The sequence below is a fragment of the Drosophila persimilis genome, unplaced genomic scaffold, assembly GCF_003286085.1.
Source record: "Drosophila persimilis strain 14011-0111.01,24,50 unplaced genomic scaffold, DperRS2 tig00000686-arrow-arrow-pilon, whole genome shotgun sequence".
NCBI classification, from domain to species: domain Eukaryota; kingdom Metazoa; phylum Arthropoda; class Insecta; order Diptera; family Drosophilidae; genus Drosophila; species Drosophila persimilis.
In genome coordinates, this window is record NW_020825336.1 from 301,799 (window position 1) to 323,478 (window position 21,680).

General features: G+C 50.8%; 3 protein-coding genes across 5 annotated transcripts; 2 read left to right on the forward strand and 1 right to left on the reverse strand.

Moving 5' to 3' along the window:
• Nucleotides 1-2: 2 nt before the first annotated feature.
• Nucleotides 3-5,065, reverse strand: LOC6600497 (receptor-type guanylate cyclase Gyc76C). The gene is made up of 12 exons (XM_026991841.1): nt 4,643-5,065; nt 4,270-4,579; nt 3,959-4,209; nt 3,747-3,818; nt 3,535-3,680; nt 3,290-3,455; nt 2,248-2,427; nt 2,065-2,169; nt 1,927-1,998; nt 1,668-1,842; nt 281-1,601; nt 3-221 (listed from the first exon to the last, which is right to left on the reverse strand). The coding sequence occupies exons 1-12, from the start codon at nt 5,063-5,065 to the stop codon at nt 14-16; spliced, it is 3,429 nt and encodes a 1,142-aa protein (XP_026847642.1). The 3' UTR covers nt 3-13.
• Nucleotides 5,066-7,819: 2,754 nt separating this feature from the next.
• LOC6600498 (pancreatic lipase-related protein 3) lies at nt 7,820-8,870 on the forward strand. Its single transcript, XM_002025569.2, has 3 exons — nt 7,820-7,874; nt 7,933-8,050; nt 8,126-8,870. Exons 1-3 carry the CDS (start codon nt 7,820-7,822, stop codon nt 8,817-8,819), a joined length of 867 nt encoding a protein of 288 aa, XP_002025605.1. The 3' UTR covers nt 8,820-8,870.
• A 7,328-nt stretch (nt 8,871-16,198) lies between these two features.
• LOC6600499 (dnaJ homolog subfamily C member 5 homolog) lies at nt 16,199-21,670 on the forward strand. 3 transcript variants are annotated; one of them, XM_026991739.1, is made up of 7 exons: nt 16,199-16,406; nt 17,980-18,118; nt 18,194-18,346; nt 18,434-18,565; nt 19,983-20,045; nt 20,682-20,889; nt 21,648-21,670. In XM_026991739.1, exons 1-7 carry the CDS (start codon nt 16,372-16,374, stop codon nt 21,668-21,670), a joined length of 753 nt encoding a protein of 250 aa, XP_026847540.1. In that variant the 5' UTR covers nt 16,199-16,371. The 3 variants fall into 3 exon arrangements, with proteins under 3 accessions (XP_026847540.1, XP_026847542.1, XP_026847541.1); XM_026991741.1 differs by lacking the exon at nt 19,983-20,045 and having other exon boundaries at nt 16,201-16,406; XM_026991740.1 differs by lacking the exons at nt 19,983-20,045; nt 21,648-21,670 and having other exon boundaries at nt 16,202-16,406; nt 20,682-20,897.
• The last annotated feature ends 10 nt before the right edge of the window (nt 21,671-21,680 follow it).

The following is a 21,680-nucleotide window of genomic DNA, read 5'->3' on the forward strand; positions in this document are numbered from 1 at the left end:
CCTGTTCGCCTGCTCACACCTCCACATGGTTCAGGAGCAGCGGAGTGTTGGCAGTCGGATATGAGGAGGGACGCCGCTGATTCTGCTGGACGCTCACCACCTCGATGCTCTGGCAGGACAAGGTCAGCGACAGCGTCGTCTCCTCGTAGCGGGAGTGTGTGGATCCCCCCGAGGAGCGGCGCAGCCCCGTGTAGGAATCCACCTCGAGCAGGGCCTCGTCACTGAAATAGTTGCAAAGATAAGTTGCTTGCCCGTGCGACACAAAAAGTCAACTGCCAACCTGTGATAGCGATGATGTTCGAGGAGGCTGCCCGCAGCGAACCGCAGCTTCTTGGGCGACTCCAGGCTGGAGGATCGGGTGAGCGAGTTTCGTGGCAGGTTCTTCTGCTTCAGCGAGGACCGTATGCCGTACTCGTTGGCCTGGTCCTGGGCCTGCTTGATGGTGCCCTGAATGAACTTGTTGAGGGCTCGCGAGCCCCTTCGCTGGGACCGTTCGTAGGTGCGGCGAGTACGCGCCTCCTCGTCCTCCCCCAGCAGCCAGTACGTGCGCTGCTCGCCCTTGCCCTTCATCGAGATCATACCACGCTCCTGGAAGTGATAGCCCCCCAGGCGATCGAGTAGCTGTCGACACTGCCCGCTGCAGTGGATCTTCAGGGGCACGCCGCTGGACTCCATGCGCGAGGCGGTGTTGACGGTGTCGCCAAAGAGGCAGTATCGCGGCATCTTCAGGCCCACGACGCCGGCACACACAGGCCCCGAGTGGATGCCGATACGCAGCAGCAGACGATTGGTGGGCCGATGACGGATCTTGAACTCGGAAACAGCACTCAACAAGTGCAGCGACATGGTGGCTATCTCGGCCGCGTGGAGATCCCCGTTGCGGAGTGGGAGGCCGGACACCACCATGTATGCATCGCCTATGGTCTCCACCTTGTAGACATCGTAGTGGCCGATGATCGAGTCGAAGCAGGTGTAGAGATCGTTCAGAAAGTCCACCACCTGCAGGGGCGTGCACTCGGCGGACATGGCCGTGAAGCCGACAATATCGCTAAAGTAGATGCTGACCTGCTCGTAGTGCTCGGGATCCACCTTGTGGCCCTTCTTCAGCTGGTCGGCCACGCAGCGCGGGAGCATCTCGTGCAGCAGTGCGTCAGTCTTCTTCTTCTCCTCCTGCAGCTGGTCCGTGCGATCGTCCACGAGGGCCTCCAGGTTGTTGGCGTACTTCTCCATCATGGCCATCATGTTGTCGAAGATGTTCGGCCGCATCCCCTTGCGCAGGGGCCGAAGCTTGGCACGGATTGTCTTGAAATCCGGCCTATCCTCGGCCCTCTCCGACCAGCACTCCCGCAGGCACTCGCTGACGCAGTCGAACGCCGTCTCCAGGGGCTGCAGGGAGGGTCTGTAGGGATTCAGCTGATCCTGCGGCTGGAGCACCTTCTGCAGGCATTGCATGGCCGTCAGGCCAGTCTCCCCGAAAGGTCCACGCCGCACATGCATCTCGTAGAGCAGAATGCCAAAGGAATAGGAATCTCCGCGCTGGGTGCCCATGACCAGTGACGAGGGCCCCAGCCTGAGGAGTTCCGGGGCGCGGTAGAGCAGCTCTGCAAAAGAATAATACGTCCATTAGGGGGCAGCGACAAACCATAAAGGGGGAGGGATACACTCACTCAGACACTTGGCCGACATGTGCTGCACATCCATGGAACTGTCCTCGATGCCCTGCTTGAAGGCAAACAGCCCGAAGTCGGTCAGCTTGACCACCCATCGCGAGTCCACCAGGCAGTTGGAAGTGCACAGCGCTCCATGGAAGCGTATGGGCGACTCGTGCAAATAGATGACGCCCTGCGCAGGAGGGGAGAGCGAGCAGGGGGTTGGGTTGGGGGTTTAGGGGATGGTTGGCCATTAGTATAATGTTACAGCACTCACGCGAATAATGTCCGCCACCATGGAGGCAATGAACATGTTGTCCAGCTTGACGTCTTCGTTCTCCAGAATGTCCTGCAAGGAAATCAGTTGGGTTCAGGGTGGGTTTCAATGGGGCCCTGTGCGGACTGACGGACTGACCTTAAGGCTGCCGCGGGTGCAGTACTCGCTGATGATGCAGATGTTGGGCGGATCCGTGCAGGCGCCGATGAAGGCGCAGATGTTGTCGTGGCGGGCGTCGCGCAGCTGCGGAAGAGAATGTAGAGAAATTCAGAATCCGGAGACGAAGACTGGGGTGGAGCGGAGCGGAGGTCAATGGCTCACCAGTTTCAGTTCTTTCTTCATTTCGCGGGTGATGTCGACGCTCTTCTTGCGCACTTTCTTGATGGCGTACAGCTGGCCCTTGTAGAGGCCGATGGGCGTGAAAATGGTCGTGTAGCGGAAGTCGGCATCCGGATTGGAGCTGAGGCTGACCTGGCTGGTGCGTATCAGCGGATGGGTTGACTGCGGAGGAAGACGACGCGGCAAGTGATTTAGCAAAAGCTGTTGTCAGACATGCAAAGGCAGGAGAAGAGTCTTAGACCAGGCCCCCTCTGACGCCCACACTTTCAAGATCCCAACAGAGTCATACATAATACCCTCTTGCTGCTGACAGGCAGACAACACAACCAAATGGGGGTCCGGTGCCGGGGCCGGTGCCTGGGCCGGTGCCGGGCCGATGCCGGGGCCTCCTGGCTGTCTGCCCGACTGCATCATTAAGTTAAATGCTGTCACTGCCAGAGACTTACGCGCGTCTGCTTCTGGCTCTGCTGCTCCCTCTCGTTCTCGTGCATCTGCACCTCGCGAAAGTCTATCTTCCAGAGCAGGCTGTCCAGCTCCTGCTCGTAGCGCCAGTTCCGGTACAGGACCAGCGAGACCACGCCCAGCAGCAGCAGCGCTCCCCCAGCAATGGCCGCAGAGATTTCGCCCGTGTAATCTGTGAACACACAAAGAGACGACAAAAACCTCAATTTATCCGAAGAGGTCGACCCTCTCTACTTACTGACACACTTCTCGCCGCCAAAGCCGCAGCGTGGAGCAGCTGCCGGACGCGCACCGCCCACCCAGTCGATGGGGCTGAACAGATTGAGATCCTGAAGGGGTTACACAGACCAGAGCAGGATTAGGAGCAAATAACGTGGACAAACAGAACAGGTGTGTAAGTGTGTGTGTCTGTGGTAAGTCGAACCAAGCCAAAGCGCGCTTACCTGCTGCTGGACGTGGCCAAGCGGTATGAGTGCAGAAGGGTGTTGGGGGGCAGTACAAGAGAGCAAAAGTACAAGAGAGGACGGACAAAATAGAGTGGATGGAGGGGGGGATTACTTACGGGCAGCGCCTCGCTGATGCTGCTGAGGCTGCTGTTCCTGTGTCCGAAGGTGCCCACGGGCCGGAGTCCGAGCACCGTCTGGTTGCGGCCGTTCCTCGCCGTTCCCCTGGCTAATACTGTGTAGTTGCCGGCCGCATCTCCGTTCTCGTCGATGTAGACGTGGTAGCTGGGGATTCAAGATTCAGGCGAAATGTAGGCGATCCAGGAGCTGGTTGGGGGTGGGTGGTGGCGGTTGGACTACTCACCCCATGGCGCTGCGATAGCGCGAACCCTTGATGGCCGACACAATGGCGCTGCCGTTCTTGGGCCGGCCGCCCGACTCCAGCACTTCCAGCAGGGCCTTGGCGTACAGATGCACGGCATCATAGAGATAGGCCGCCTCGGCGCTTATCTGTGGATGGTTGGAGATGGTGGCAATGAGATACGGCTTGGGTTTCCCTTAATGCGTGCGGCAAACCTGCTTAGTGCCCCCGAAAAGACCCAGCGGATTGGGGAAATTGAATGGCGGTCGCTCCATGTATTTGTTGACCTAGAAACAGCCAGAAAAAGAAATGGGGGTCGGGTCAGAATGTGTGCTCAATGTGGCGAAAGTGCCGACAATTATGAGATGAGATCAGAGCGGATGCAGCGCATCAATCACATCACTGTCAGGGCCTGTCATTCACCAACCTCCTGGGCGAACGTGGCGAAGGAGACGGGCGCTGTGGGCACGATGCCCAGATAGGACTGGAACGCCTGCACGGCCAGCGGCTCCACCTCCTCCAGCAGCAGGCCGCGCAGATACTTCTCGGGCTTGGCCGGCTCGTACTGCTCGATGTCGATGCCCACCACGAAGTAATCGCCTGCGGAGAGCAGTCCCCTCCTCTGGAGCGAGACCATTAGGCCGACGTGCTCGTAGTAGTGCCCCAGAATGAGGTAGACTTTGGAAAGGGAAGGGATTCGGATTAGGCTTAAAGAGACTCCTCCACTCCTCTACTCACTGCGCGTGTTGACATGGGTCTGCTCCACGAGCGCCTCAAAGGGATTGGCCATGAACCCGTGATGGTATATGGTGTTCCAGGTGCGGACGTCCCGAATGCTGACGCCGGCCGCACTCAGCGTGCTCAAGATGGTCTCCGCCACGGGCTGGTACTGGCCGCTGGCATCGTCCAGGTAGAGGAAGCTCACCTGCGTCCAGTTGAAGGCCAGCAGCAAGGCCACCACCGACTTGGATATCTGCGTGTCCGGGGGCCGGGTCCTAGCGAACGTCGGAAAGTCCCCCTTGTTCGAGGGATCGCGATGGGTGCAGTACTGTGGGGGAATACACAGGATTAGGCGCTGCTTGCAACTGGGCAGCGGCCAGGTGCTACTCACGTAGGATATCATCGGCAGGTTGAAGGCCGCCGCCATGCGCCCCTCGTGCACGCACGTCTCCTGCGGCCCAATGTAAGCGGCCACCTGCTGCGTCCACAGCGCTGCCGTCTGCCGGATGCTGGCCACCTCATCGCCGAAGGTCTCGGCCACGACAAACTCCAGCGAGTGGCCCAGGGCGCCCAGCCGGCCCGCGTTCACCTGCTCCACGGCCAGCGAGATGGCGCCCGAGATGGTCAGACCGGGTCGATGGTAGTCCAGGTTGCCCGGCCGCCGTTGCGATCCCGTGAGGTAGCCCAGCGTGAACACTTCCCCATTGGCCGGCAGGAGACAGAGCAGGATCAGGAGCAGTGGCAGTGGCAGTGGCAGTGGCAGCTGTCTTGAGTGGTGGTTACCGTGTGGAGCGGGGCCGGGGGGCGTGTACATTACGCGGGGGGAACTGCTCCTCTCTGGGTGACGCTTAATTCAAATGGAATCGTTTCGCTTCGCTGATGAGGGTTCAGGGTCCTTGGCAGCAAGTTTTTCTTTATGAAGATGCAACATTTTCGTTCATTTTGCATGTCCTGGCCCCCTCCGCTGTTTCCTTTAGACACGACTCTACTCCTTGTTAATTACGTTCTCGACTTGGCCAGCTCTCTTCAGTCCCCTCTGTGTCCTCTGCGTCCCCTGCGTCCTCTGTGTCCTTCGTTGCCCGTTTCCTGTTTTCTGTGTAGTACAGTAAGTGAGAGCTCTTTAATCACAAAGTCGTTTATGCTCGAGTCCTGTAACAACATACGGACAAGGACATGGTCGCACGCACCGCCATGCAGGACTGCCTCTGATTTATGCGCTGGCACACCCACACTCCCACACACCCACACACCCACTCTCACACACACGTACTAACTTTAGCGGGGGCTTAATCAAAGATGGCTGCCCTAATGACGCCAAAGATTCCTCTTACGTTCCACAATTGTTTCTACAGAGCCACGATGAGACTTACTTAAGCCAGAGCCTGGGAAAGTCAAGCAATCGAATGGAGATGCTACTAATCCTCCATACTACGCTTCAAGGGACTTGAAGTCGATCATAGATCAAAGGATCTTCTTATGCTTACACCCGATAATCGGTTAAGTATTGCGTATAAGCATATGTAGATCCGCGACCCTTGCCGCGTCTCACAGCGTTCACACTCGGTTTTGAGATGTAAAGAGTCACTTTCTGGACTATTTAAAGTATTTAAAAGCCATGCCATGTCTTGCTTCTCCCCAAATCATTTTGTATTAAAAACGTTTTAGATCTTCATGTATTACAACTTACACGAAGCAAGTGTCATATGGGTACCCGTTGCTGGAGTGCTGGAGTGGTGAAGCTCTTAAAGCCATCCAAGGATATCCAAGGGCCATGTATCACTGGTTTCTGGGCGTGAAAAGGCCTGATCAGGCATGTCTCCTGCTTTATGGGGCAGGATGTGTCTTTAACTTGGTGCACCACTCAAGCAGAGTAATGTGGGCAACCTTTGCTGATATTAAACTGCCACACATTTCTGGCGATGTAATGAAATTTTTATGAGAAATGGCGACGCATCAAGTGTGATTTTCCCAGGGATGCTGCATGGAAACTTGCTGATAGACAACTCGCCTCCTCCTGCCCCGTTGAAACGTCTTTGTTTGCCTTTTGTCTGGCCCCACACCCGCTCCCCCTTGCCACTCCACCATCTCGGCTGATTGCTTCTTTCGCACGCCCTTTTGGCCCCCTCTCGAACACCCCATTGTGTGAGCGGGGGCGGCAGGCAGGAGTGCTGCGAGGGCTGCGGATGCTGCTCGAGTCGATACGAGTATTGGCAGGACCTGTGCAACTTCTTGCAGCTTTCACAGTAATTTATTATATTGACTCTAGCAGCAACTCGTACCCCTTGGAGTCCCCTCCTGAAACCACTTGAAAGTTAGCCGTCCTGGCATATTGACTTTCCTTTCATTCGCTTTTGACCCCAACTGCGGTGCGGGGATGCCCCTCATGGCATCCCCTCACTTGGCTTATTACACGCGCCGCGTGCCGTCTCCCGCTCCGTTTATGCTAATACAAGTGGCTTAGTACGACCCTCCGCCCACCGCCACTCCCACTCCCACTGTGTCCTGCCGCATTACAACACTGCCATGAATGGGCCGCCGCGGCGTTGCCGCTGGCATCGTTTAATAACGCGTCTTTGGTCATAAATCTAGCGTAAGCTCGTGACGTGCCCATTGAGCCGGAGCGAAGAGTTCTTGGATCTTTGGTTAATTGTTGTGCCACATGGAGTCGCGTCCTCTGCGCCTGCACTTGACACAACAATTTCGCAAGCAATTTATCCGCATTCTGCAATGGCGGTCGGATGGCTAGGGGACGGGGGGCAAACGTTCTTCTTTCCGCTCCAGTTTGTCCGAATACCTTCAGCCAGAAGCAGGACCAAGGACGCACCCGGCGGAGCCGCATGAGTAGTTGGATTACGGCTATGGCTGTGACTCCCCTGGCAGCCAGCCGCTGGCCTAGGGACGGAGCAGACCCAAACTGCAGCATTCCGAGCGGTTTAATTCGTCAGCTCGAAGGCGGGAGTCGAGTGCTGGCAGATGTTTCATTGTTTCGCCATCTGACATTGAGGGGGGGCGTCGCATGGTGGCAGGAGGCAGGTGGCAGGTGGCCGGAGGGTGCGAGTGATGTTGCAAGCGGAATGCCAACGTCGCTCGACTCTTGACTGGAAGTTGGAGCTGTCAGGCAATTAAGTGCAATTTGTTAGCCGTACCCTGCCCCATTCTCCATGCCCCATGCGCCATACCCCATGCAAATGCAAATGCAGTCGGTGGGAGAGGGAGCCGGGCAGGGGAGGGCTGGGCTGACACTTGCTATGCAACGCTGCAGCTGCTGATTAATCGGACAATCTACAAGTGCCATAAACAGCAATTTTCGCGTGAGAGAAATACGAACCGTAGGAACCGCTGCGGCGGAACGTGTGAAAATCAGGGGCCAAGTGGATGGCTGAAGTCATTCATTCCGTAAGCGATCGTCGATAGCCACTTCACCGATCGATGGGCCGGTGGAAGCCGCACTTATCAATAGATATCACTGGCCATAAAACGGAACGGTCCCGCAATCTTATCGAGCATAACTGCGATCGATTCCGCGGAATGTCGAGAACAAGGGGTCTCCCGATCAGTCGATTACAGAATGCAGACGAGAGCGTTTCTACTGCTTGCCTTAGCCCTTGGCTCAGCAGCCGCGGGTGAGTGTGCGCCCCGATCCAAGGTCGCGAATAATGAAATACTTCCTCCGCTACTCAGCCAAGGGGGAGCCCGGCTTCCTTCTCTTCACGCGCCGCATCCGGGAGAGCCCGCAAGCCCTCCAACCGGAGGTGGAGTCGCTGGTGCGCAGCTCCTTCTATGCCGCCCATCCCACTGTGTGAGTCCTCAAGGACGACTGCTAGTCGAAGCCTCTCTCTGAGACGAAGCCTCTCCCTCCCCCTCCCGCTTTCAGGCTATCCATTCCCCGCTGGCTGGGCAACAGCTCCGCGCCGGAGCACTCGGCCGTGGTGGCCGCCCAACTGGAGCAGCGCGAGTGCAATGTGATCACCGTGGATCTGGCGGAGACCACTGATGAGACTGCCATCGCCGAGAGCGTGAGCCAACTGATCGAGCTGCTGAGCCGCAACTTCGATGTCCCGCTGGAGCGGATCCTGCTCGTCGGCTTCGCGGAAGGTGCCCATCTGGCGGGTGCCGTGGCTGCCAAGGTCCAGGCCGATCTGGGCCAGCGATTCCCGCACCTCACCGCCCTGGACCCCACTGAGGGCTCGCTGGAGCATCTGCTTTCCCCCTCCGATGCGCAGTTCGTGGAGGTTGTGCACACCAATGGCGGCGGCCTGGGCACCCTTGAGCGCCTGGGCCATGTGGACTACTACCCCAATGGAGGCGGGACGCAGCCAGGCTGTGTTGAGGACTCCTGCTCGCATGAGCGATCCTTCGAGCTGCTCGCAGAGATGTGGTCCCCGGAGAACGACTTTGTCAGCGCCCTCTGCGGCTCTTTGGAGACAATGAGCGTGGAAAGCTGCCGCTGGACGTCCCTCAAGATGGGACAAGGGAGCCAGTGGGCACCCACCCCCGGTATCTACTTCCTGGAGACGCGCAGCTCCCAGCCCTTCGCCAGAGGAGCCTACCACATCAGCTTCTTGTGAACAGACGTAGACCCAATAAAGAACGGAAGCCCAAGCGCCGAAGTAAACAAAGGGGCGGGCAGACCCTGTCATTAGTCATTCAGCATTGGAGGGGAGGGAGGAGCCCCGCTTGGAGCGACAACTGTCAGAATTGATGCGCGTCAGGCGTTTGCCTCATTCATTATTATAAAATCAATTTAAAAGGCCTCCCTGCCTCCCTCCCACCCTTCCTCCCTCCTCCTCATAATTTACGACGCACGTCCTCAGCCAGGAGGAGTGGAGCGTCACCCTTATCTTCGGCTGAGATACTCGTCAAAGAAGTTTCCAACTTTTCTTCCCTTTTCCCCGGGCCCCATGCCGGCCCTGAAGTGCCGAAAAGTTTATCGGCTATCGGATCCGCTCATCCGCTTTGAGCGTTCCTCTCCTTCCGAATTGTGAGGCAGGGGGTGCAGTGAGTGCAGTGAAGAATATTCACAGAATAAACTCAATTATTCAAAGACATATCGTGTCTCGCTCTCAGCTGGAATGGAAAGCTTCGCCCTCGCCTTCGCTAGGAATATCTCTGCGCGATATTATGGGGAAATTCCTTTGAACAGGGCATGCCATGACTTTCGTGCAATGCGGGTCGCTGCATGCTGCCACGCCTCCTCCTCCTCCAGCTCCTCCCGCTGTGTGCGTGTCAACTGAAAGTCGCACGAAAGGAAAACTGTCACAAATTGCATTTAAATGCGCTGTACTTAAGTTTATCTTTCGGGCAGTGTCGGGAGGCAGCTCCCCCCAGCAACCGCTGAGCCAAACTTTGTGGCGAAACCAATTTGCTGCGTGCCCCCAGCAGCCAGCCAATGCCAATCCTGCCGTGCAGTGCGCTCACGTACGCTCCCGTTCCGGCGAAGATCCATTTCCTGGTTCCACTGCGAGACACTTGCACCCTGCACCCTCTTTATGAGCCATCGCTTTGCTGGCTATCAGACAATTGGCTAATTAGCAGTCAGTCAATGGTGATAGCTGATAAGCGGCCGGGCCAACGCTCCGCGATAGCGAGCGCCCAAAAGCAGGCAAACAAAAGGCAAAACTTTCTCTTTGGGGCTCATTGGGGCTTCATTAGCGGACAAAGGTTGTGTCCCAGAGCATCCGGCGCATCTCCTGTGATTTATGAGCGCGCTTTTTGAGGAGCAGCTTTAAAGTTGCACATTCTTCAGTTGCCAGGCAGCCCGAGCCCGAACCCGAGTCGGAGCCGGCAAAGTGGGTTAAGCGGGCATTAAACCCGCCGCAAGGCGAATCCGCTGTGAGTTAGCTCTTCATTCGCCTGCACTTGTCCTCCTCCTGTGCGCCACTGCTCGAATCTCGGTCTCGGATTCGCATTCGGCCTCAGATGCTGGGCATTAAATGTCGGGCCATAAAACAGGAGCTCCCACGCCATGGGCCGCCAATAATGGGCCTGTAGGTGGGCCATTAGCCATTGACCCAACGCGCTCCTCCTGTCCGCTGCCTCTCCAGGACGGGCCCAACCACAGACCGTGAAAAATGTTGTCCATTGTTTTTGCTATTCCTTTTTTGTGGTATTTTCCCCAGCACGTCCTTGTTCCCATCCCCGTGTCCCTTTCCTCTCGTGGCGACACACACATACTCGTGGAGAGCATAAAATATTTCCATTACGGAATGTGTAACAGAAATTAAGTCGCAACAATTTCACCATACCCTTGGAACGGGCATGATGACGTTGGCAGCGCGGAGAGGGCAGCATCCCCCCCCCCAATACATATATAAATTATCCTGTGAATCCTGTTTCCATGTCCTTTATGCGATATTAGATATTTTCATTGCGATTTCTTCGAAGGGGTATCAAAGCTTCGGTTCCTAATTTGTTCGTAATATTTTTTTGCTTTCGTTTCTGTTTATGCCGCTCTTTCTCTTTCAATTTGCTTTGCTTTTTGTAATGTTAATGTTAATGAGTCTTGGAATGCGTTTGAATTTGGCCAGTTCCAATTGATAAGGAATCTTTCCTTGCCTGCCCCTCCCTGCCCCTACCTGCCTCTCCCTGCCTCTTCTTTAGCAATTAAAGTTCCTTTGAGACCCGCACACACACACACACACACACCCATGCACACATTTACACGTACATTTAAACGTACCCAAAGGTGGGTTCTGTTCCCTTGTAGCCCCCGCCTGGCGAATTTAGCTTTTATGGCTATGTTAATTTTTGTACAACGTTTTTATGGGATGCCATTTGAACGGCTCCACAGTCCCCAGTCCCCAGTCCCCACCCCCCGAGCGAGCGCCCCAACCCGACCAAGCCCCCGAAAACTGTGCCAACTGTGGGTGAGGCTCTTTGTCGCCAACTCAACGTGGTGGTGCCTGTGGTGGTGGTGGTGGCCCATTGTGCTGTTGCTGTTGCTGTTGCTGTAAGCGTTGATAAGCGACGACAGGCAGAGTGTAACATATGTCGAGCGCACACACGTTCCACACCCACACACCACATAGCGCCCCCAGCGGGGTGCCCATGGAAAGTGCTTTACATTTGGAGCTGCCTCAAGTGATAAGCGAAGGTTTGTCCAACTGGGAGAGCCGATTGAAAAGCCATCTACATACAGGTTTAATTTAATTTGCATGTTCCACGAGTGCTAGACCGCGGATAGAGCGGTGCCCCCAGCCATCAACCGCACTACAGGTGCGAACGGTGTGGTTTTAGTACATCACTTTTGCGGGTAATTTGTGTTCCAGTGGGGGCGACGCGGACGCGGACACGGACATTCCACTCTCCACGCATAATCTCTTGGCCCCGTTTTGCGCGTAATCAGCAGCATTACTTTTATTGTGGGGGTATTTAGTTATTTAAATTCCCATGATAAGATGGGATGGATGATGTTCAAAGTACGGGCCAAGAACGTTCCAGAGATCCGAACCGGACAGATCTGGCGCTGGCTGAGGCCAATGGCTAATGCATAATGGGTATGCTGGCCACGGACATCAATCATTAATCTTTTTTTTTTGTTTTTTTTGCATTTTCATTCGTGTTAAATGCAATTCCAAAAAGCCGCACGCAAAGCGCCAAGCAGCACACACACACCCGCACCACACATGCAGACAGACAGAAAGAGACGACGACTGTCGATATGCCGTTGACTGTGGTCAGTGACAGAGAGGCAGAGGCAGCGGCAGCGGCATCGACGCCGACTGCGAATGCAGAGCGGGGAAAAGCAATGCAAGAAAAAACGCACGCCGTTTAGCAGCCGTAGCAACAGCAGCAGCCGTAGCAGCAGCGCCATCAGACGAGTGGGCCAATGACAGACAGCGCCCCCCGCTCACCCACTCAGACGATCACAATTTGACAGCAGCATGCTTATGACAGCGCAGCGCAGCCTCTGTCGCCACAGAAGTACGCGCTGGCATGCAGTGGTGCTGCAACACAAAGCTTTGACTGCAACAACGCCACGCGACTGACTCATTTTGAGGTTTGCGCTCAAGCCAAAAAATTTAAATATGTTGGGGAAATATTGCACTGTGAGCAACAATGCAGATTGTTTGCCGTTTGGCCTGCGGCAGCATTTTGGCCTTACAGCTGCCGCCGACTATTCGTATCATAGCATTGTTGTTCTTATGGCGCTTATCAATTACGAGTATTTTCCCACTGTATGCGAAATTTGCTTAAATTTTTCTATTGCGTAAGAACTGTCATACGCACACACACACCTCATCATCCATATGCAGTTGAATATGTTGAGTGTGTGTTAAAGAGAAAGGCAGGCTGCTGCTCTGCAGAGGAGGAAGCGCTGGCTGTCGTACTCACTCTCTCACACTTCATTTGCGCTGCGATGCTAATTGAAGTGCATATGGATTTTATAATATTGAAGACCGTTATTTATAGGCGGCTGGGTGGCTTGCTCTCCCGCGCGTGTGTGTTAGATGGCTCCCACTCCCGTACTCCCTACGACATTCATTCATTCCATCTTGTTCTCTCTTAATAGCTATAATACCTTAACTGTTATTCTATGTAGCAGCGGGGCTGTTGCTTACAAAATTTGGTCACGTTCAAAGTCACAAATAAAGAAAAAAAAAACTAGATATTCTCTTTTTCATTTGCAATTTCTGAATTAATGAAACACTTTTTGAGTGCGGCAAGTGCGAGTGTGCGATAATTTATTAGTGCCACATTTCTGACACAGATTTCGATTTCGGACGATGGCCAACTTAATTCAATTTCTTCACGCGCACACTTCGTCACTGACTGGGGAGAGGGGGCTGATAGGGGGTGCAAATGCTAATAATGCGAGCCTATATCAGTCTATAAACACACTGATCTCAACACTTTCAGCCGAATCCACCTACCGAATCGCTGGCAGATTTTCCATCGTCTGACACCTGTTGTTGCTAAAATCGCGGCACAATTTGCAGGCGCCACGGCATCCGGAGGCAGCAGATGTGGGGCATGCAAAAGAGTTTTTTAAATGCTGCTCTGGCGACTGGGTTTGATGCAATCAATTGTATTATAAACACTCGACACGCGCCGCCTTATTTGCTTTTCATTGTGCGCTCGCTCTACTGGCCGGATCCAAAAACTTTTCGCGCGTTGAAACTCCCGCGCTTTTGAACTCGCGTCCGCTTGTCGTCAACCGTTTTTGAAAAGTGCTTCGCAAAGGGACCGTATCTCACAAAGACGTAAATTCCGAAAACCGTTGTGCGCTGCGTTACTCATTTTTGGGCGCCTTTTTGAGTTGGTCAGAAGAGCGCAAATTCAAATTTCGACAAAATGAAACTTTTGAATGTTCTTTCCATGAGACAAAATTAGATCGCTTCCTTGGATCCTGGATTTTTACGCATATCCCCAAAATCTTTTTTAAAAATGAATGGCAGCGGCAAGCGGGTTCCCTGCAACAGGCGGCTAAATTGCTTCAAATCATATTTTTTAGGCTTTTGAGTTTTTCCAGCATGAAACCCCATAAGCAGAAGTCCAATGAATTCAGATCCTGAAAGGAAAGAGGCTGACCCAACCACCGGAAAAGCTATTATTCTGGAAAGCAGGAACAAATTTTTCTGTCATTTAGCGGATATTGGAAGCCTCAATAGTATAACAGATTTCGTATTGACTGAAGTCACTGAAAAGTCAACTTCCTTCTTTCCGCCTGCATTTTTTGTTGTCTCTCAATGTCTCAAAGTCTGCTTTGTTTTAGCAAGATTTCATCTTTTAATGGTCTATGCCTCACATTGCATAATTTCTTCTTATTTGCTTTCTGATCTCTTTACCATCCCAAAATTTGTAGCGCTGCATATCTACCAGATTGCCGCAACTGTCTACATACATAAAGCTTGAAGGAACAAATCAATGTGCAGCCACAGCAATTCCTTCCAAGGGCTTACTCATTCTCTCTCACTCTTTCTCGTGCAGTGCGCGCTCCTTGGCGGAGGGAAGCAAATGCAACTGAAAGTTCGCAACAAAGGCAAGTTTGGCTTCCAGCGCTTAAAAGCTTTCAATAGCTATATAAAAAGCTATATATAGCTGGAAATGATAAATATGTGTATTCAATTCAAAATAAACGTAAGAGTAAGAATTTATAACGGCTACAAGTCTGAGAGTTTTTGAGTTTGTACAGGACCGCTTTAAAACGTGCGATAGCTATGAAAATAATATTGTATATAGAAAAAATCAGTATATACTCGTTTCAAATCCATTTTTGAATAGCTTAGAATTACCGTAAAACGGATAATCATACATATGTACATATATACCAAAAATACCTATCACATAAGCAAAAAGAAAAACATTATTGAAATCTGGATGAAAGAGGCTGTATAGAAGAACCGTACGAAACTGGCATGTATGTACTGTGTATATTTTGAATTTATGGCGAACAAAGTATATTTTCAAGTAACGGTTATATGGTTATAAAACGCCGATACGTTCCGCCTATCGCACAAAACTACCGATATTTTTGTATGAATCGATGAGCATAGTCAAAAGTCGGTATGTTGTTATGATCCGCCTCTTTGCCACCATGGCCTATCGTTCCCAGCTAGCTCACGGGAAAGTCAGGGGTGTATCCGACCCGATAAGCCAGGGGACGGATTGAACAAAACAAAAACATAAAAAAAAGAACACATCTAGCCTATGGCACTTTCATCAGCGGGGATAGTTGGTTTCGTTATCCTTAGCACGGTCCCACCCTTCCATGAGCGCCTTTTATTGAATTCGCGCGCTCCCTTTTCATATTCTGGGTCCCGCTCTTCTTCTCGCTCTTGACCCAAACAACTAGTTATCGGATATAAATGTAGAGTTGCGGCCGCAGCAGCTATTGTACTTTATTAAAACATATTAAAATGTTATTAATTACTTTTATTTAAATTTTTGTTTCATTTAGGACATAAGCCATTGCTTGAGAACTCGCTCAGCAATTGGCAAAAAAAGGCATTGTTTCAATAGAAGATATTGAAAACAAAACTGCCGATCTATCAATAGATAATATTGATATCAATTACAATGAAGATACATATTCTTCTCAAGAATACGGCTATGAATTTCTGGAAAAGAAATGTAAAGCCCCAAATGAGGAAAATATTTGGTTACGTAGACCTGGGAGACAGAATTTCCGATAAGGAACAATACTCCTCCCAAGCCACTGGAATGTTAACATTCCTTGTTAGAGGGCTGGTCAGTGATTACAGCTATTTTGTTAACTCAATATTTGTTAACAAAAATGTAACTCACAAGTACGCCCAAGCCATTGGTCAGGCGGTTAAGTGTGCGCTATAGTCTGCGATCAGGCAGCAGTAATCACGGCGGCTCTTGAAAAAATTGCCCGTCAAAGATTGATCAATCCGCCAGTGACTCAGTTCGTGTGCGATTGCGTACATTTATTCAAGAGTGTTAAAAATAACTTCTTGACACACGACATAACTACACCAGTCGGAAAAGCGACATTTAAAGTGATCGAAAAGTTTTATGAAGTCGATTCATTAAACTCTTTTTGCTTGGCACCCAAGAGTTATATCCTGAAAAGCATAGCCCTTATGCCAAAAAAATAAAGGGAATAATAAAAGATGGCTTTTGTGAATAGAAAATATTTACAAAATGCTGAAAAGCACGCATCGCCCTTTAATTTATAAGCCAATGGCTGCAGAAATGTAGGTTGTCCGATTTACCATCTTTTTCATTATTGAAAAAGAAACTTCCGCTGATGAGGAAGAGTGGTGTCTTCCGAAACAGTCTTCGAAACATATGTATTATATGATTTAAAATCTTTTTTTAAACTATATAGCTCAGAATATTTGACGGAAGATCAAAAACGAGGAATTTGAAAAATACATCTTGAATTCGTCAGTATGTTTACGGTATATTTTTAAAATGAGGCAGTTTGTTTCGGTATATTTCTGAGTGTCGGACGGCATATTTATCGTCACACTGGAAACGTCAGAAACGAGGCATAGCAAACGAGGCAAACGGCGACGGCGACAGCAACTTAGAAAAGCATAAACGGAGAAGAGAGTTGGAGAGTTTCGGGCAGCCCAGGGCGTGTGATAGCAACTGCAATAAGTGCTAAATAGATTAATCCCGAGACACAGTGACATCGCAAGCAGCAAAATGAGCGGCGGAGGCATGGACAAGAGAAAACTCTCGTAAGTAAAAATAATTCGCAAGTTCTGCGAAATATCCCCCTTGTCTGTTCGTGCTATTCCTTCTTTTTTTCTTCTGCTGCGCGCACTCACACACTCAGACCATCGGTAGAGTACACACTAGCATTGTGTGTGTGTGTGTGTGTGTGACTAGCAGCTGCGCGCAGACTGCGGCAGCGCAGTCGGCGTTTAATTGATTTTTCGCGGCAGAAGTTGTACGGCGTATGGCATTCCTTTGGATGTGTGTCCCGGGATAAACAAGGAGCAGGATCAGGAGAAGCGGTGGTGGGGGGGACATGCGTGAGGGAGAGAGAGCGCAAAACACAGTGTGACAGCTGCCGCTGCTGCATTTGAAAGACAAACGGTCTCGTCCAGAGCAAGGCCAAGGATTTTCTGGCCTGCTGCAATTTCCCATTGATTGTCTGTGCACATCCCTCGCTCCCGCAGAATGGAATTTAATAACTATTTCGTGCAACACCAAATCGGACTAAAACATGATGCAAATGTTTGATGGGCGATAACAACAAGTGCGATCCACCCGAACCCGTACACATGCACACAGAAAAGAGTACCTGTTATCTATGTCATAGTATCGGCTTGCTCGCTCGCTCCCAACTCTATGCCCAATGAGTAATTCTGACGGCCACCTCCATTTGGCCCAATTCTGAACGGCTGTAAATTTTTCAAGGCGAAAGCGAATCTGAATTCGCGCTGCGCCTTCGTGACGACTGCCGTTGTCCTTGGCCCTGAAACGGCTTCCTTCCCTCCCCACACAATTACACCCCACCACCCAAAAGTGACCCTGAATTTCTCGTCCGCTCGAGTCCTAATCACCATCATCATTGTCATCATCCCCTTCAAGAGGAGAGCATTTGGGCTTCGTTGCGTAGCCTCTTCTGCCCTCTCGACGCTCGTTGTCTTATCAGCTTGTAGATTTGCCTGCCCCCGGTTGCAGACATAACATAACAACAGCTAGAGCCAGCCGCAGCAGTGCCCCCTTCGCTGGGCGGGCTTATAAATAGCTACGCCCTGCCAACCTGCTCAAGAAAATCCATACGAAGTGCATGTGGTAGAATGCAGCAGAGAGAAGGAAGGGGTGCAATCTATGCTGCACGCGACCTCTGCTTTGGTGCCGCTGCTGCTGCTTTTCTTGCCCTGTCAATGCCAGCTGCTTCCGACGGGCCCGTGGTTACGCATCCGGCAGTGACCGACCGCTCGATTCCAGGGTAGGGGCGCAGGCGCCTGCATGGCTATCGCGTGCCACTCCGCACCTAACTGTTGCTGTGAATGGCCACTGACTCATCAAGGGAGTCGTCAGAGCTTGCTTCTTATCGCCCCGTACGGCAAGCCCGCTCCCAGGCAGGCATTGTTGCTGGCTCAGCTCTTGTTCGCAGATGACAGCCGCACAGTACTCCCCCGCTAAAGACTCTCTCCGTACTTAATCTGAACGCACTGTTATCTAACCCGGTTTGTTATCAGAAGCGAATTCCAATGTTCGCAATGTGAAAGTTTTGCAGAGGGAGGAGGGAGAACCTTGTAGAGCGACTATTAATGATTTTCTACTCTTTCCATATAGCACATCGGGGGACTCGCTGTACGAGATCCTGGGACTTCCGAAGACTGCCACCGGAGACGATATCAAGAAGACTTACCGGAAGCTGGCACTCAAATACCATCCGGACAAGAACCCCGACAACGTCGATGCTTCCGATAAGGTAAAGCGATTGTGTTGCATAGATGGCATGATAGGGAGTGTGCCCTAATCATGTTTGCCATTGTCTGGATTTCAGTTCAAGGAGGTGAACCGGGCGCACTCGATTCTGAGCGACCAGACCAAACGCAATATCTACGACAACTATGGCTCCCTGGGACTGTATATAGCCGAGCAGTTCGGCGAGGAGAATGTGAATGCATACTTTGTGGTCACATCGCCGGCGGTGAAGGTCAGTGCGGTGACACTTACGCATACATAGACGATGCATATGTGATATGTGCCATTCAACATTTGTATAACGTTTTCTCCCTTGCAGGCCTTGTTTATCTGCTGTGCAGTGGTCACCGGCTGCTGCTGCTGTTGCTGCTGCTGCTGCTGTTGCAACTTCTGCTGCGGCAAGTTCAAGCCGCCGGTCAACGAATCGCACGACCAGTATGCACATCTGAACGTGAGTGATGTTTGAATTGGCCCAGCCAACACCCTGTCCCCGAGTCCAAGTCCAACTCTAACTCCGCCCGCTACTAACTGAACCCATTTTGATTTAGTTTAAAAAAAAAACGACAGAAAACAAGAAAATCAATCTGGTGCAAGTCTTAAATACTAAATCTATCTACTAACGCATGCCTCCATCCCCCACACTACACTGTAATATCCCCCAAACACCCACACACACACACACACACATTTTGATGATTTTTGTGAGGCCATATAGCATTACCATACGTAGTTCCGTTTGAGAAGCAAATGTTTAGTCAAAAACGTTGCCCCAAGGCGTCCCAAGAGCATCCACACATCAAACGCTTACCAGCTAGTAGCTTAACCCGATCAATAAACGCTTACCATTATTTAGTGCATATTATTTACTTGACCTATCAGATTGCTTGGCACGCCCTTTATCTCGTACATAGATATATAGTATACAATATGTGCTTTCTTCTCGTACGAATGTTGCACTGATCTGTTGTTAGTTTTTCGTTTTGGTAAGTATTGGTTTTGGTTTTGGTTTCGTATTCGGTAATCAGTATTCCTTGATCCGTAATCCGTAATCCGGGGTAAGCATTTAGAGCTGGGAGGCCAAAGGTAAACACGACTAACCCATCCCCACAAGTGATTCGATCATTCAATTTAAGTTTCCCAAATATTTCGTATACAAAATTCGATATTGATTATATTTATTTCTATAACATGAACTTCACGAAAATCATCAAATGCTTCCAACGTCTCTCACTCTCTATCTCTCTCTATCTCTCTCTCTCTATATATATATATGTATACAAATGTAAATATAATACAGTTGAACATCCAAAAGTCGAGCCAATATTATTCAAGGAAAAAAGGTTCGTCTAATGGAGACTGTTGCCATCCGTGTTTTGGTTCGAAATGTAGAAAATTCGAGTTATGGAAGTTCAACTGTACTGTATGTGCACATAGTATGTGAATATATATTTGTATATGTATCTCTTGACTAAAAATAACACATAATCGGGTTCCCTGCGATATTCAGCCTGGGAATTACTATCGAATTTCCAGACGAGTTTTGATTTGATCCACGATTGTTTTTCTTGTTTTTGTACGTGCCTCATTACGCATTCAGACTTTTGAATTGGTTTTCATTTGCATTCGCGCACTGCATTTTGTTCAGCCTTATTCTTTGTTTGTTTGCTCCAACGCAAGCAAGAGAAGCCGACGATACGATTTACGTTTCTATTTTTGTTTAACTTTTTTTCTCAAAACTCTTCGATCGACTCATCAATCCACCTACTACTCTACCCACCACCACCACCACCACAACCACCACCAACCAACCAACCAACCAACCAACCAACCACCTCCACACACAAACGGCTCCTCATTCGCTCCGATAGCGCCCCGATGGCAATCGAGAGGCTAGTGATCTGCCACCGCACCTGGGACAGCAGCCACGTCTTGTAAGTATGCGAATCGAAATCGAAAATGATACCGGCACGAGTACCGCATGAGATCAGAGCAGCCACAAGTCCTCTCTAACCAAGCAACTACATACTACTTACAACCGTAACACTAACCAGCCCAAAGCAGAGTCAAAATTAAAACCAAATTCCGAGCTCGGACCCAATCAGAACTGTTATGTTTGGGAACGAAATTTAGACGTCCCGCACACTTATTTAGTTGTCAAAATTAATCCAGTATAAATTGAAGAAGACGGAGTGAAAAGCAAAGTGTTCTGTGGGAGCGGGTTCAATCGTTCCATTCTGCTGTAAATGCTTGGGTAAATGTCTTATGATTTTCCTATAACCGCTCTCCTCCTTTGGCCAATTTTGATTTCGTAGTGTGTATTTGGCTTGCCCTCTAACCCCCTAACCCTCTAACAAAGTAGCATACTAGCATATACATAAATGTAATTTAGTTCTTGTAGACCGCTCTGTGTACCGCTTACTTCCAACAGTTTTTGACTAAACATTGCCGAAGGAACCACTCCAATCACACACTCTACTAACACACACACACACAGACACACGAGACTCTCGAGACAAGAGCTCCAGTTGGACGAGCATTTCTAACCCCGTTCTTGTGTGCCCCCGCAGGAGGACGTTGATCTGGACGACGTGAATCTTGGTGCGGGCGGAGGCCCCGTCACCTCGCAGCCACGCGAGCAGTCCGGAGGACAGCCCGTCTTCGCCATGCCACCGCCCAGTGGAGCAGCTGTGGGCGTGAATCCATTCACCGGCGCCCCCGTGGCGGCCAACGAGAACACGTCGCTGAACACCACAGAGCAGACAACATACACGCCAGGTATATAAAGAGTCGAGCCAGCCAGCCAGCAGTCGGGGTCGAAGGTGGCAAGTGGCATAGAAACGTATCCCTAAAGCGTCTTTGACCATCGAACTTGTTAAATGTGCGTAACGTAACTCGAACAAATATTGTAACCTCCGGTCTCGTTCTGAACCGAAACTGAAAGAAACTGTTAACTCTCGAAATATCCCAGCCAGCGCAGCGCCCACATACATACTCGTACATAACACCTCTCTAGCAGTTAAGCTCTCGTGTACTCGATGAGGCCCAGTCTGAATCTGAGGCCCGAATAGTATATTTTTAAACTCGAATCAATCTACCATGTATGTAAAGTCTCTGCCAAGCCATACCAACACGTCCAGCCGGTCATGGGATCTACACGCTACAGATACTCTCGTATACACGAACAACTTTTAGTTTGAAACATTGCCCGACCGACTTATGATGTGACTGATGCCCGCCATATCCTTCCGTTCCTCAGGTCTGCGGCACCTACAGTCTCACAGTCACCGCTCCTAAACGCCCCCTCAAGCATTTGCAAGTTTTCGTTTTGTCAACATTTTATATTGAATTATCACCAACCGTCTTGGCACCTAATAAATTTTCAAAGATGAAAGACACTGCCATGATCTGCTGAAAAGTATATTCGGAATTTTGTTAACATTTTGTTCGATTCGTTTATTATGCAACATGTGGAATTTTATTTTGTTATCACTATCACTCTCTACTCTATTCTCTCTCTCTCTCTTCACCTCTAGATATGGTTAATCAAAAATATTAGGCGAGCCCAA